At 42.9% G+C, this 15,575-nt stretch overlaps 2 protein-coding genes across 2 annotated transcripts; both read right to left on the reverse strand.

Moving 5' to 3' along the window:
- Positions 1-12,945: 12,945 nt before the first annotated feature.
- LOC138871295 (uncharacterized) lies at positions 12,946-14,386 on the reverse strand. Its single transcript, XM_070149168.1, has 2 exons — positions 13,616-14,386; positions 12,946-13,425 (listed from the first exon to the last, which is right to left on the reverse strand). Exons 1-2 carry the CDS (start codon positions 14,384-14,386, stop codon positions 12,946-12,948), a joined length of 1,251 nt encoding a protein of 416 aa, XP_070005269.1.
- A 351-nt stretch (positions 14,387-14,737) lies between these two features.
- Positions 14,738-15,175, reverse strand: LOC138871296 (uncharacterized). The gene has a single exon (XM_070149170.1). It carries the CDS (start codon positions 15,173-15,175, stop codon positions 14,738-14,740), a length of 438 nt encoding a protein of 145 aa, XP_070005271.1.
- Between the last annotated feature and the right edge of the window lie 400 nt (positions 15,176-15,575).

Genomic DNA, 15,575 nt, shown 5'->3' on the forward strand with positions numbered 1-15,575 from the left:
GACTCCCGCAGATGTGGAACGCAGCCGCAAAAGGGGCAGATGAGGAAGGGACCAGGAACCACAGAAGCGGCATATGCACCGCACCTACGAGACCGTAGATGCAGATTCTAGGTCGCAGGTGCGGCAGAGAGGTTTTAAGTGAGAACCACATAAGTGGTTCCCCAACCGCACTAGTGGTATAGCAAATGCGATGGGTGGACTGCAGATGCGGGATTGCTGGGCAGAACATATAAATAGTTGCCTTCGCGAATTTGAGCTATTCTTTCACCATTTTCATCTGGGAAGTGAGCTTTTGGGGAGGTTTTTTTAGAGGGAATTCAAGGGAACTTCTAGGAGGTAAGATTCTTGGAACCTAAACTCGTTATTGAGGTAATTTTTATCAATATAAACATGAAAATTTAAGGAAAATCAGTGGTAATTGGGGACTTTTGAGTGATGATTTGAGAGACCATTTGAGGTATGATTTTGGTACTTTTGGCATGACTGAACTCGTGAGAGTGTGAGGATTCTGGAAGTGTAAATTTTACCCGATTCCGAGACGTGGGCTCGAGGGGCGTTTTGGTCATATTACCTAATTTCGAGTATTAGCTTAGAATTTCTTTGTAAAATTACCTACTTGAAGTGTTATTTACATTATGAAATTTAATTGAATAGATTTTGGCCATTTGGAGTCGAGTACTCGTGGCAAGAGCGTGGTTTCAGATTGATTTGAGCCGGTTTGAGGTAAGTGGTTTGCCTAACCTTGTGTAGGGGACCTTCCCCTTAGGATTTGGTATTATTGTTAATTGAAATGCCTTGTACATAAGGTGACGAGTGCGTACTTGTGCTAATTGTTGAAAATCCGGTTTTCATTAAGTAATTACTAGTATGTTTTCCTTTCCTGTTTATATTATTTGCACTTTAAGCCTGTTGTTAGCTTAGGATAGCTTGTCTAAGTGATTTAATTGCTTTAATTGCTCAAACTGCTTTACCTGAATTCTGTGCAGCATGCTAGACTAGAATTACTTGTTTGCCTTAATATGAAATTTGACATTTGCTGAATATTTTCCTGTTACTACTGTGTACTTACATTTGGGACTACGGATACGGGATTCCGGTAGATCCGCCTTGTTTGTTTATTTGGGACTACGGATGTGGGATTCCGGTAGATCCCCCTAGACTATTATATGGAACTATGAGACTGCACCCGGTAGGTTCCCCCAGTACTGGGTATTCACATTTGGGACTACGGAACGGGATTTCGTAGATCCCCGCGCACTATGAGTTGGACTACAGGATCGGATCCTAGGAGATCCATTGGATATGTATATTTGGGACTACAGGACGGTATCCTAGGAGATCCCCTATTGTTATTTTGGTGCTGAACCGTATTTCTTTCTATGTTTACCTTGTCTCTGTAGTAGTTGTTGTTGCCCTTTATATCTTGTGTTACTTTTACTACTGTACTTATTTATACTGTTCTGTTCTACACTGTCGAACTTTATATTTTATTTAACCTCAGTAGGGCCCTAACCTTCCTCGTCACTACCCGATCGAGGTTAGGATTGGAATTTACTGAGTACCGTTGTGGCGTACTCATGCCCTTTCTGTGCATGTTTTTCATGTACAGATCCAGGTACCTTGACTTAGTCCTATCACCCTTGAGGCGATGCGACTGTTCCAGAGATTTCGAGGTATATCTGCTGCGTCCGTAGACCGAGGAGTCCCTTTCCACTCTCCCTATTGTATTAGCCCTTCTGTATTTCCTTTCCTTGTTAGATATTCTGGAGTTAGATAGTGGTAGACATTCCAAGGCTTGTGGATTCATGGTTTTCCAGGTTTTGGGAAAATATATCAGTTTTAAGAGTTAATATTATATATGCCGAGCGACACTTTTAAACGCTGTTTACTTACTCTATTTTTGTTTTAAATTGTTTTCTTCCGCAAATTTGGTTTATTTTACGCACTTTATGCTTACCTAGTCGTAGAGACTATGTGCCGTCACGATGGTTCATAGACGGTGAACCGGTGTCGTGACAAGTTGGTATCAGAGCTCTAGGTTCATAGGAGTCATGAATCACAAACTGTTTTATTAGAGTCTCACTGATCGGTACGGAGATGTCTGTACTTATCTTTGAGAGGTTATGTAACTGTTAGGAAAATTCCACTACATTTGATTTCCTTGTTGTGCGAGATTTTGATATCATAATGCGAAGCTTCTATCTTCTATTCTCTCACAAATGGTGAGGACACATGCTACCCGAGATGATCAGGCACCTGCGCCCCTACTGCAGCCATCAGAGGTTGGGGCCGGGGTAAAGGCCGAGGATGCGTATGTGGTGCAGCCAGAGCACCTACACGAGCTGCCACCGAGATACCGCCAGCAGTTCTAGCCGGAGTCCAAGCACCTGATACGCCTACTGCTACTACTACTCCAGCACCTCTTGAGACTCTGGCACAGTTCATGAGCATGTACACCACTTTGGCTCAAGAAGGGGTTGCTTCCCCTTGCTGCAGCTATGTCTCAGGCCGAGGGAGGAGCACAACCTCCCGCCACCCGTACTCTTGAGCAGCGAGTGCATGTTGAGCAGGTCCTTAAGATTATTCCTGTACAGCCTGCAGTCCGAGACCAACCTAAGGATAGGGCAGCGGTTTTCGAGGATGAGCAGCTGAGGCTTGAGAGGTTCAAGAAGTACAAGCCTCCTGTATTCAGTGGTCCAGAATTGGATGATGCTTTGGGATTTCTAGACGAGTGTTACCGCATTCTCTATACTAGGGGTATATCAGGGTTGAGTAGGGTTTCCGTCACTACTTTCTAGCTTCGAGGAGCCGCCTATGAGTGGTGGCGCACCTATGAGTTAGATAGTCCGGATGAGGCTGCTTCACTGACTTGGACTCAGTTTTCAGATCTATTCCTGAGAGAGTATGCTCCTCAGAGCCTTAGGGATGCATGGCGTGCAGAGTTTGAGCATTTGCACTAGGGTGCTATGACTATCTCAGAGTATGCTATCCGTTACACTAGTTTGGCTAGGCATGTACCAGCTTTGGTTTCTACAGTTCGCGAGAGGGTTCGCCGGTTTATTGAGGGCCTTATTCCCAGCATCAGGTCTAGCATGGATCGTGAGTTGGAGATGGATATTTCTTATCAGCAGGTGGTGAGCATTGCTAGGAAGATTGAGGGTATGCATGCTAGGGAGAGAGAGGAGAGGGAGGCCAAGAGGTCTCGAGAGTCGGGCCAGTATTCTGGTGCCCGTGCCCCAACTACAGGTCATCATGGTAAGGGTTATATGAGTCGCCCTGTTCATTCAACTCTTCCAGCAACCAGTGGTATTCTAACTCCTCCTAGGCCTTAGGAGCCTTATTATACGCCTCTGATTTCTAGCGTGCCTCCTACGGGGTGCTTTCAGAGGTCAGTCCTGCAGACCTGGCCCGAGCCAGTCACAGCTGCCATGTCCTTCCAAAGCTTGTTTTGAGTGTGGCGACACATGCCATATGGTAAGGGATTGCCCCAGACTTGGGAGGGGTGCACCTCCACAGACTTCTCAGCCACAGCGTGCCCCACAGAGTTCTCAGGCTATGATTACAGCTCCAGTTGCTACCCCACCTGCGCAGCCAGCTAGAGGTGGAGGTTAGGGAGGTAGAGGTTTCCCTAGAGGGGGAGGCCAGGCCCGATACTATGCCCTTCCTGCCCATACCAAAGTTGTTGCCTCCGATTCTATCATCACAAGTATTATACTGGTTTGTCATAGAGATGCATCGGTTCTATTCCATCCAAGCTCCACTTATTCTTATGTGTCTTCTTATTTTTCTCCGCATTTGGGTATATCTCAGTATTCTTTGAGTTTCCCTATTTGTGTTTTTACTCATGTGGAAGATTCTCTTATTGTGGACCATATTTATCGGTCGTGTTTTGTTGCTCTTAGTGGTTTTGAGACCAGAACCGATTTATTGTTGCTCAGCATGGTAGATTTTAATATTATATTGGGCATGGACTGGTTGTTACCCCATTATGCTATTCTTAATTGTCACGCCAAAACCGTGACACTGGTTATGCCAGGTGCACCGTGTGTTGAGTGGAGGGGTAATTTAGATCACACTCCCAGTAGAGTTATTTCTTTTCTTAAAGCTAAGCATATGGTTGAGAAGGGGTGTGACACGTATTTAGCTTATGTGAGAGATGTCAGTGTTGATACCCCTTCAGTTGATTCAGTCCCAGTAGTACGAGATTTTCCCAATGTTTTTCCAGCTGATCCTCCGGGCATACTACCGGATAAAGATATTGATTTTGGCATTGATCTGTTGCTGAGCACTTAGCCCATTTCTATTCCTCTGTATCGTATGGTTCCTCCTGAGTTGAAGGAGTTTAAGGATCAGTTACAGGAATTACTTGATAAGGGTTTTATTCGGCCCAATGTATCACCTTGGGGTGCTCCTATCTTGTTTGTGAAGAAAAAGGATGGTTCTATGCGTATGTGTATTGATTATCGCCAGTTGAACAACGTTAGAGTGAAGAACCGTTATCCTTTTCCTCGTATTAATGATCTATTTGACTAGCTTCAATGCGTATGGGTGTTTTCTATGATTGACTTGTGCTTAGGTTACCATCAGTTGAAGATTTGGTAGCTAGATATCACGAATACTGCTTTCAGGACTCGGTATGGTCATTTTGAGTTCCTTGTCATGTCATTTGGGTTGACCAATGCCCCAACAGCCTTTATGCATTTGATGCACAATGTGTTCCGGCCGTATCTTGACTCATTCGTCATGGTCTTTATTGATGATATTCTGGTGTATTCCTAGAGTCGGGAAGATCATGAGCAACACCTGAGGACTGTGCTTTAGACTTTGAGAGAGAGAAGTTATATTCTAAGTTATTGAAATGTGAGTTTTGGTTGGATTCCGTGGCATTCTTAGGCCACGTGTTATCGAGTGAGGGTATTCAGGTGGATCTGAAGAAAATAGAGGTCGTGCAGAGTTGGCCCAGGCCATCCTCAGCTACAGAGATCCGTAGTTTTCTTGGTTTGGCGGGTTACTACCATCATTTTGTGGAGGGGGTTTCATCGATTACAGCCCCTATGACCAGGTTGACCCAGAAGGGTGCTCCGTTCCAGTGGACGGAGGAGTGTGAGGCGAGCTTTCAGATGCTCAAGACAGCTTTGACTACAACACCAATTTTGATACTGCCTACAAGTTTGGGGTCTTATACGGGCTATTGTGATGCCTCGAGAATTGGCCTCAAAGCAGTGTTGATGCAGGACGGTAGGGTAATTGCCTACGCATCCAGACAGTTGAAGGTACATGAGAAGAATTATCCACTCCAGAACCTTGAGTTAGCTGCCATTGTTCACACCCTAAAGATCTGGTGTCATTATTTGTATGGTGTTCCCTATGAGATTTATACGGATCATTGGAGCTTGCAGCACCTGTTCAAGCAAAAGGATCTAAATTTGTGCCAGATGAGGTGGTTAGAGTTGATGAAGGACTATGACATCACTATTTTGTATCACCCGGGCAAGGCCAATATGGTGGCCGATGCCTTGAGTCACCGGCAGAGAGTTTGGGGAGTTTGGCTTATTTACCAGTATCGAAGAGGCCTATGGCGATGGATGTTTAGGCCTTAGCCAGCCAGTTTGTGAGATTGGATCTTTCGGAGCATAGTCAGATTCTAGCTTGCGTGGTTTTTCGGTCTTCCTTATTTGATCGTATTAGGGAGCGTCAGTATGATGACCCTCATTTGCTTGTCCTCAAAGACAAGGTTCAGCACGGTGATGCCAAAGATGTGACTATTGGTAATGACGGTGTATTGAGGATGCTGGATCGGATTTGTGTACCTAATGTTGATGGGCTTCGGGAGTTGATTCTGGAGGAAGCCCATAGCTCGCGGTATTCCATTCATCCGGGTGCCGCAAAAATGTATCAAGATTTGAGGCAACACTACTGGTGGAGGCGAATGAAGAAAGATATAGTTGGATTTGTAGCTCCGTGCCTTAACTGTCAGCAGGTGAAATATGAGCACCAGAGACCGAGTGGGTTGCTTCAGTAGATAGAGATTCCGGAGTGGAAGTGCGAGCGGATCACCATGGACTTTGTAGTTGGGCTCCCACGGACCTTGAGAAAGTTCAATGCTATTTGGGTGATTGTGGATCGACTGACCAAGTCCGCTCACTTTATTCCTGTGTGTACTACTTATTATTCGGAGCGGTTGACGGAGATCTATATCCGGGAGATTGTTCGTCTACATGGTATTCAAGTTTCCATCATTTCAGATAGAGGTACTCAGTTCACATCACAATTCTGGAGAGCTGTTTAGCATGAGTTGGGTACTCGGGTAGAGTTGAGTACAACATTTCACCCTCAGACGGACGGACAGTCCGAGCGCACTATTCAGATTCATGAAGATATGCTCCGTGCCTGTGTGATTGAGTTTAGAGGGTTTTGGGATCAGTTTTTTCCATTGGCGGAGTTTGCTTACAACAACAGCTATCAGTCCAGCATTTAGATGGCACCGTATGAGGCTTTATATGGTAGACGGTGTAGATACTCGGTGGGTTGGTTTGAGCCGGGTGAAGCTAGATTATTGGGCACAGTCTTGGTTCAGGAAGCTTTGGAGAAGGTTACGGTGATTCAGGATAGACTCCATACAGCCCAGTCCAGACAGAAGAGTTACGCGGACCGGAAGGTTCGTGATATTTCCTACATGGTTGGAGAGCGGGTTCTGCTTCGGGTTTCGCCTATGAAGGGTGTTATGAGATTCGGGAAGAAAGGGAAGTTGAGCTTGCCTTACCTCCCAGCTTGGCAGGAGTTCATCCGGTATTTCATGTTTCGATACTCCGGAGGTATCACGGTGATCCATCGCACGTTGGATTTCAGTTCAGTCCAGTTGGACAATGATCTATCCTATGTTGAGGAGCCAGTGGAAATATTTGACAGGCAGGTTCGAAAGCTAAGGTCAAAGAACATTGCATCCGTGAAGGTTTAGTGGCGAGGTCACCCAGTCGAGGAGGCGACCTGGGAGACCGAGCAGGATATGCGCATGTGTTACCCTCATCTTTTCACTACTTCAGGTATTTCTTTATGCTCGTTCGAGGACGAACAAATGTTTAAGTTATGAGGATGTGACGACCCAGCCGGTCGTCTTAAAAATTAACGCCCTAATCCCCTATTAACTGCCTTCCCCGTGTTTATTTCTGCTACTTTGATTTGCCGGAATGTTCGGTTTTGAGTTTCGGAGAATATTGGGACACTTAGTCCCTAAATGAGAGCTTAAGTATTGGAAATTTGACCGTGGTCGGAACAGTGTGAAGACGGCCTCTAAATTCTATTATCTCCGTTGGGTGATTTCGAGCTTAGGGGCATGTTCGGATTGTGTTTTGGAGGTCTGTAGCTAATTTATCCTTGAAATGCCGAAAGTTCGAATTTTGAAGTTTCCGGTTCGATAGTGAGATTTTGACCCGAGGGTCGAAATGGAATTCCGGATGTTGGAGTAGCTATGTAGTGTTGAATGTGACGTGTGTGCAAAATTTCAGGTCATTCAGACGAGGGTTGATAGACTTTTTTATCGAAAGCGTATTTTTTTGAGTTTTTAAGTTCTTAGGCTTGAATTCGTTGTTGATTCGTCGTTTCAATGTTGTTTTAGGTGTTTCAAGGATTGGTATAAGTTTGGAAAGGGGTATTGGACTTGTTGGTGCCTTCGGTTGAGGTCTCGGGGGCCTCGGGATGATTTCGGATGGTTGATGGAAAGATTTTGAGTTTGGAGTTGCAGCTGAAGCTATGGCTGCTGTCATAACCGCATCTTCAGTTGAGAGGCCGCAGGTGCGACTCCCACAGATGCGGAACACAGCCGCAGAAGTGGCAGATGAGGAAGGGGCCAAGAACCACAGACGCGGCATATGTACCGCACTTGCGAGACCGCAGATGCGGATTCTGGGTAGCAGGTGTGGCGGAGAGGTTTTAAGTGAGAACCGCAGATGTGATGGGTGGACCGCAGATGCGGGATTGCTGGGCAGAACATATAAATAGTTGCCTTCGTGAATTTGAGCTATTCTTTCACCATTTTCATCCGGGAAGTGAGCTTTTGGGGAGGTTTTTGAGAGGGAATTCAAGGGAACTTCGAGGAGGTAAGATTCTTGGAACCTAAACTTGTTATTGAGGTGATTTTTATCATTATAAACATGAAAATTTATGGAAAATTAGTGGTATTTGGGGTTTAAGGCTTGACTAATTGGAGACCTTTGTGTGATGATTTAAGGGAACATTTGAGGTTCGATTTTGGTAGTTTTGGTATGACAAAACTCGTGAGAGTGTGAGGATTCTGGAAATGTAAATTTTACCCGATTCCGAGATGTGGGCCCGAGGGGCATTTTGGTCATTTTACCTAATTTCGCGTATTAGCTTAGAATTTCTTTATAGAATCAGTTACTTGAAGTGTTATTTATATTATGAAATCTAATTGAATAGATTTCGGCCATTTGGAGTCGAGTACTCATGGCTAGAGCGTGGTTTCAAATTGATTTGAGCTGGTTCGAGGTAAGTGGCTTGCCTAACCTTGTGTGGGAGACCTTCCCCTTAGGATTTGGTATTATTGTTAATTGAAATGCCTTGTACGTAAGGTGACGAGTGCGTACTTATGCTAATTGTTGAAAATCTGGTTTTCATTAAGTAATTACTAGTATGTTTTCCTTTCCTGTTTATATTACTTGCACTTTAAGCCTGTTGTTAGCTTAGGACATCATGTCTAAGTGATTTAATTGTTTTAATTGCTCAAACTGCTTTACTTGAATTCTGTGCAGCATGCTAGGCTAGAATTACTTGTTTGCCTTAATATGAAATTTGATATTTGCTGAATATTTTCCTATTACTGTTGTGTACTTACATTTGTGACTACGGATGTGGGATTCCGGTAGATTCCCCTATAGAGTTATATGGAACTACGGGACTGCACCTCGTAGATTCCCCCAATACTGGGTATTTACATTTGGGACTACGGAACGGAATTCCGGTTGATCCCCGCGCACTATGAGTTAGACTACGGGATGGGATCCCAGGAGATCCATTGGATATGTATATTTGGGACTACAGGACGTTATCCTGGGAGATCCCCGATTGATATTTTGGTGCTGAACCGTATTTATTTATGTGTTTACCTTGTCTTTTTAATAGTTGTTGTTGCCCTTTATATGTTGTGTTACTTTTATTGTTGTACTTATTTATACTGTTCTGTTCTACACTATCAAACTTTATATTTTATTTAACCTCAGTAGGGCCCTAAACTTCCTCGTCACTACCCGACCGATGTTACGCTTGGCACTTAGTACCGTTATGGTGTATTCATACCCTTTCTGCGCATGTTTTCATGTGCAGATCCAGGTACCTTGACTCAGTCCTATCACCCTTGAGGCAAGGCGACTGTTCTAGAGACCAAGGAGTCCCTTTCTACTCTCCCTATTGTATTAGCCCTTCTGTATTTCCTTTCCTTGTTAAATATTCTGGAGTTAGACATTGGTAGACATTCCAAGGCTTGTAGATTTATGGGTTTTGGGAAAATGTATCGGTTTTAAGAGATAATATTGTGTATGCCAAGCGGCACTTTTAAACGTTGTTTATTTACTCTATTTCTGTTTTAAATTGTTTTCTTCCGCAAATTTGATTTATCTTCCACAATTTAGGCTTACCTAGTCGTAGAGACTAGGTGCCATCACGATAATTCACGGAGGGCGAACCGGGGTCGTGACAGTTAGGGTGTTGGTTAATTAAAAGGGCGCAGGTGATTGGGAGCCATTGATCTTTGAGATCAACGGCTAGGATTTTACAAGGGCTTGGGTCGGGTGTTTTAAAATGGGCATGGGTCTGGGTTGAAAGGGTATTGGGCTGGTTAGTGGGTGTTAGGTGGTTGGGTTGGTCCGAAAATTAATTTAGGAAAGGGGGCTATGTTTTAAATACCCATTTAAATTACTAAAATAATTTATAAAAATAATTGATAAATGATAAAAATGTCACTTGTACATGAAAAATGATTTAAAATAATCACTTAATATTATAAAAGTACAAAAAGTCATTTTCTGTATAGATAATATAATTATGCATATACTTGGCTATTATTGCAAAATGTGCAATTCTAGCCTAAAAATGCAAATGTAATTATAAAAAATGCAATTAAAATATTTAAGCATTTTATGGGCATAAATAATAGATTTAGATGATTAAATCATCATAAAAATAACCTGAGGGATAATTATTGGATATTTGTATAATAAAAATGCTAAAAATAAATTGATTTAAAACCCTTAAAATTATAGAAAAAGTATAGAAATACTTGTGCATGTTTGTAAATACATGCGAACTATTTTGAAGATATATATGCATATTTAAAAATATATGAGGGAAAAATTGGGTATTAACAACTGACGCTCTTTACCCGGGAAAGAAGAAAGAGTTATAGGGTAAAGAAATGATGACCGATTTTGACAGAATGGGGTTTTTTGAAAAATATGGGCACCCTGGTCCTTGAGCTGACTACATATCCCTGGTTTTACAGGAATCAGGCCGTGTGTAGTTCTGGACCCAACGGTGAACGAAATCGATGGAATTGTTATAGGAATGGTCATATGTTTTGGAAGGGGTTCCTTTTGGGAAGGATAGCATCGGATGGGTGTATGCAGAGTTATGGACATGAATTTGATTCGTAACGGATGTATAACAAAGGCAGGTATCTGAACGGTCGTAGAGTAAAGGCGAGCTATTGATGAGAATCGGTTACGTTTGAAATAACAGCAAGGCATAAATGTATGATTGGAAACCGGAGCGAAGGTTGCTACTGCTTGAAGAACGGTTACCCCCGGGATTTCCTGCAAAATATAAAGCACGATGCATGCAAGTGTATAGATTACTACGGGAATTTAAACATGATGCAAGTTCCCTTTAGACCATGAAGGTTGTCTTTGGACAGTGAGGATGACGTCCTTAGACCATGATATCCTGGGCCATGAAGCATGAGATAAGGGATTCGCACGCCATGAAATGATGTCCTCGGGCCATGAAAATGGTGCCTCTGAACCATGACACTTTGAATAATGATGTGCAGTATTGAGAGATCCTCAGTCCATGACATGGTGTCTTCAGGCTATGAGGATGATGCCTTCGGACTATGATGCCTTTGGACAAGTTGGCTATGTATCAACCCATGAAGTGCAGAGACATGATACCAAAGGTGATAACAAGACAAATCTTGGTCTTGGTTGGGAGCAGAGCTTAACCCCAAGAGAAGAATATAATGCAAAGTTTTAGAATAGGGCAATACTTATGTAGAGGGAGACAATGCTTAGTATCATGAGAAGACAGTGCTTAGCCTTATGCAAATAGGGAGGCATGTCTTAGCCTCATGCAAAAAAGGGAGACAGTGCATAGTCTCATGCAAGAAAAGGGAGGCAGGACTTAGCCTCATGCAAGAATTACGACAGGGCTTAGTCTCATGAAGAGAGAAGGCAATGCTTAGCCTTATGCAAATATGGAGGCAGGGCTTAGCATCATGCAAGATTTGAGACATGTCTTAGTCTCATGCAGAGAGAAGGCAGTGTATAGCCTATATGCAAATATGGAGGCAGGGCTTAGCCGCATGCAAGATTTGAGATAGGGCTTAGTCTCATGCCGAGACAAGGCAATGCCTAGACTTATGCAAATATAGAGGCAGGGCTTACCCTCATGCAATATTTGAGACAACGCTTAGTCTCATGAAAGATTTGAGATAGGGCTTAGTCTCATGCAAAGAGAAGGCAATGCTTACCCTTATGAAAATATGGAGGCATGGCTTAGCCCCATGCAAGATTTGAGACAGGGCTTAGTCTCATACAGAGAGAAGACAATGCTTGGCCTTATGCAGATATGGAGGCATGGCTTAGCCTCATCCAAGATCTGAGACAAAGTTTAGTCTCATGCAGAGAGAAGGCAGTGCTTAGCCTTTATGAAAATATAGAGGCAGGGCTTAGCCTCATGCAAGATTTGAGACAGGGCTTAGTCTCATGCAAAGAGAAGGCAATGCTTAGCCTTATGCAATAGACAAATAGCAAATAGGAGCAAAATATTTCTTATCTAGAGATATATTTGTGCTTGGTAGTTTAGTTGTGATGTAGGTAATGATTTAAGGTGCATGTACTTGTGGTTATTCATTGTCCCTGCATTCAAAGAAAATTGTTAGTTTTTCGGGGAGGTTGGTTGGTGCCCTTGTCTACTTGTTTTGCTTTGCTTTGCTCTAGAGGCCCTGTTCGAGTTACCCTGGGTAACACCTGGCTGTCACAGAAATAAAGTTTTCGAAAATGCACATTTATTGATGGAATAAAATCATTTTTAAAACATAATGGTATATAATATTAAGTACCTTAGATGAACTACTGACTGTGACACTTTTAGAGACATTGCGACTTCCTTGCATTAGAATTTTGAGGGTTCTTATCAAAATTCTGCCCTAGTTATTTAATCGATTTCTGACTGTCTTACATATGGTGGCGTTGGCTGGACTTGTCCTAGAATTTTGAGGGTCCTCCTCAAAATTCTGTCCTAGTTTCTGGTTTTAGGGAAACGAAAATTTTATTAAGATGTGGCCAAACCCACAGGGCTGCCTACGTATCTCCTCTTAAACGGGAATCAGGTCAAGCGTAGTTCAGTTACATCCGATGAAGAAATGTGAACAATCTAAACATAGTATCTCTTGACTGCATTTGAATTGATAGACTTTGGCCAAACTTCTCCATCAATTTCTGCAAGTATGAATGCTCATCCTGTTAGTACCCTATGAACCATGTAAGGATCTTGCCAGTTATGTGAAAATTTCCCTTTGTCTTCATCTTGATGTGTAAAGATCCGTTTTAGCACCAGCTGCCCCGGTGTGAACTATCTTGGTTTGACCCTTTTGTTGAAAGCGCTGGACATTCTATTCTAGTAAAGTTGACTATGACATACTGTATTCATCCTCTTTCAATCTACGAGGGATAGTTGCTCATAGCAACTGCTTATCCATTCTGCATCACTGAGTTCGGCCTCTTGTATGATCCTTAAAGAAGGAATTTCTACCTCGGCGGGAATGATAGCTTCGGCGCTATAAACCAGCAGATAGGGAGTTGCCTCAATTGATGTACGTACTATGGTACAGTATCCCAATAAGGCGAATGGTAACTTTTCGTGCCATTGTTTGTGATTTTCTACCATCTTCCTTAGTATTTTCTTGATGTTCTTGTTGGCAACTTCCACGACTCCATTCATTTGAGGCATGTATGCTGTGGAGTTTTTGTGCTTGATTTTGAAGGTTTCACACATGGCTTTCATTATATCACTGTTGAGATTGGTGGGATTATTAGTGATAATGGACTCAGGAACCTCAAATCGACAAACAATACTATCCCTGACAAAATCTGCGACGACTTTCCTGGTTACAGCTTTGTAAGATGCAGCCTCCACCTATTTTGTGAAATAATCGATGGCCACTAGAATGAACATATGCCTGTTTAAAGTAGTGGGCTCGATCGGGCCGATGATATCCATTCCCTAAGCAGCAAAAGGCCAAGGTGCACTTGTTGCATTGAGTGCATTTAGTGGTACCCTTATCATATCTACATGTATCTGGCATTGGTGGAATTTTTGGACGTACCAAATGCAATCTGTTTCGATGGTCATCCAAAAATATCCAGCTTTGAGTATCTTTTTGGCTAGAACAAAACCGTTCATGTGTGGTCCGCAGGTTCCGGCGTGTATCTCCTCGAGCAATTAGGAAGCCTTTTTTTGAATCAACACAACTTAACAATCCCAAATCAGGAGTTCTTCTATACAGAGTTCCTCCGCTTTGGAAGAACTGGTTAGACAACCTCCGCAGTGTGCGTTTCTGAGTATGCTTCGCTTGTTTTGGGTATTCTCCTGTTGCCAAATATTCCTTGATGTAGTGGAACCAAGGTTTTTCGTCCGTTTCTTCTTCAACATGAGCACAGTAAGCTAGTTGATTATGGATCCTTACTGGGATGGGATCGATGAAATTCCTGTCTGGATGTTGTATCATTGATGACAAGGTAGCCAGTGCGTCTGCAAATTCATTTTGAATTCTGGGCACATGTTTGAATTCTATCTTTGTAAATTTCTTCACCAATTTTCGCACATGATACAGGTATGGTAGTATCTTAGTGTTTTTCGTAGCCCATTCTCCATGAACTTGATGTACCAGAAGATCTAAATCACCAATTACTAGCAACTCTTGTATATTCATGATGATGGCCAAATTGAGTCCCATGATGCAAGCCTCATATTCTACCATGTTGTTAGTGCATGGAAACCTAAGCTTTGCAAATATCGGATAATGTTGACCTGTCTCTGACACCAAGACTGCTCCAATACCTACTCCTTTGAAGTTTGCAGCTCCGTCGAAAAACATTCTCCAACTGCCATAGGCTTCAGCAATGTCCTCTCATACGAATGACACTTCTTCATCAGGAAAATACGTTTTTAGTGGTTCGTATTCTTCTCCCACAAGATTTTCAGCAAGATGGTCTGCCAACGCTTGTCCTTTCACTGCCTTCTGAGTTATATAGATGATATCGAACTCACTTAACAATATCTGTCACTTGTCCAACCTCCGGGTAGGCATAGGCTTTTGATAGATGTACTTCAAAGGATCCATCCTTGATATGCGGCATGTGGTATAGGCACAGAAGTAATGCCTCAATTTCTGAGTTGTCCATGTTAAAGCACAACAAGTGCGTTCTAGTACAGAGTACTGTGCTTTTTAAGGTGTGAAATTCTTACTCAAGTAATATATGGCTTGCTCTTTTCTTCCCGTCCCATTATGTTGTCCCAAAACAAAACTGAAAGCCCTATCTATTACGAACAAATAGAGTAGCAAAGGTCTCCTAGGTTTTGGTGGGACTATGACTGGTGGCGTGGACAGGTATTCCTTAATTTTGCCAAAAGCCTTTTGACAATCCTCAGTCCACCTGGTTTCAGCATCCTTCCTCAACATTTTGAAAATGGGTTCACATATTACCGTGGACTGTGCTATGAAGCGGTGATGTAGTTGAGGCTCCCCAGGAAGCTTATCACATCCTTTTTGCTCCTTGGTGGTGGTAAATCTTGGATAGCTTTCACTTTTGACAGGTCCAACTCGATTCCTCGGCGGCTGTCGATGAATCCCAATAGTGTTCCTACAAGAACCCTGAATCCACATTTTGCGGGGTTTAATTTTAAATTGTACCTCCGTATCCTGTCAAAGAACTTCCTCCAGTCTCCTATGTGATATGTGGCCCTCTTGGATTTGATGATGATGTCGTCAACATACACTTCTATTTCCTTATGTATCATATCATGGAAGATGGTTGTCATGGCTCTCATATAGGTGGCCCCAGCATTGTTAAGACCAAATGGCATCATTTTGTAGTAGTACACTCCCCACAGTGTAATGAAGGCTATTTTCCCTGCGTCTTCTTCGTCCATCCAAATCTGATGATAACCCGCGAAGCAATCTACAAAGGATTCGAGTTCATGCTTTGCGCAATTGTCGATCAGAATGTGCAGTAGGAAATCGTCCTTGGGACTTGCTCTGTTTAAATCCCAATAGTCAACACACA

The sequence above is a fragment of the Nicotiana sylvestris genome, chromosome 6 (genome assembly GCF_000393655.2).
Source record: "Nicotiana sylvestris chromosome 6, ASM39365v2, whole genome shotgun sequence".
In the NCBI taxonomy this organism is placed as follows: domain Eukaryota; kingdom Viridiplantae; phylum Streptophyta; class Magnoliopsida; order Solanales; family Solanaceae; genus Nicotiana; species Nicotiana sylvestris.

What these genes read in the sequence shown, in the direction of transcription:
- LOC138871295 (XM_070149168.1), bottom strand. Translation starts at nt 14,386, where the DNA reads ATGTTTTTCGACGGAGCTGCAAACTTCAAAGGAGTAGGTATTGGAGCA. An exon ending in ATCGAAACAGATTGCATTTG is followed by an intron (nt 13,426 to 13,615) that starts GTACGTCCAAAA and finishes TTCACAAAATAG; the next exon opens with GTGGAGGCTGCATCTTACAA.
- LOC138871296 (XM_070149170.1), bottom strand. Translation starts at nt 15,175, where the DNA reads ATGTGGATTCAGGGTTCTTGTAGGAACACTATTGGGATTCATCGACAG.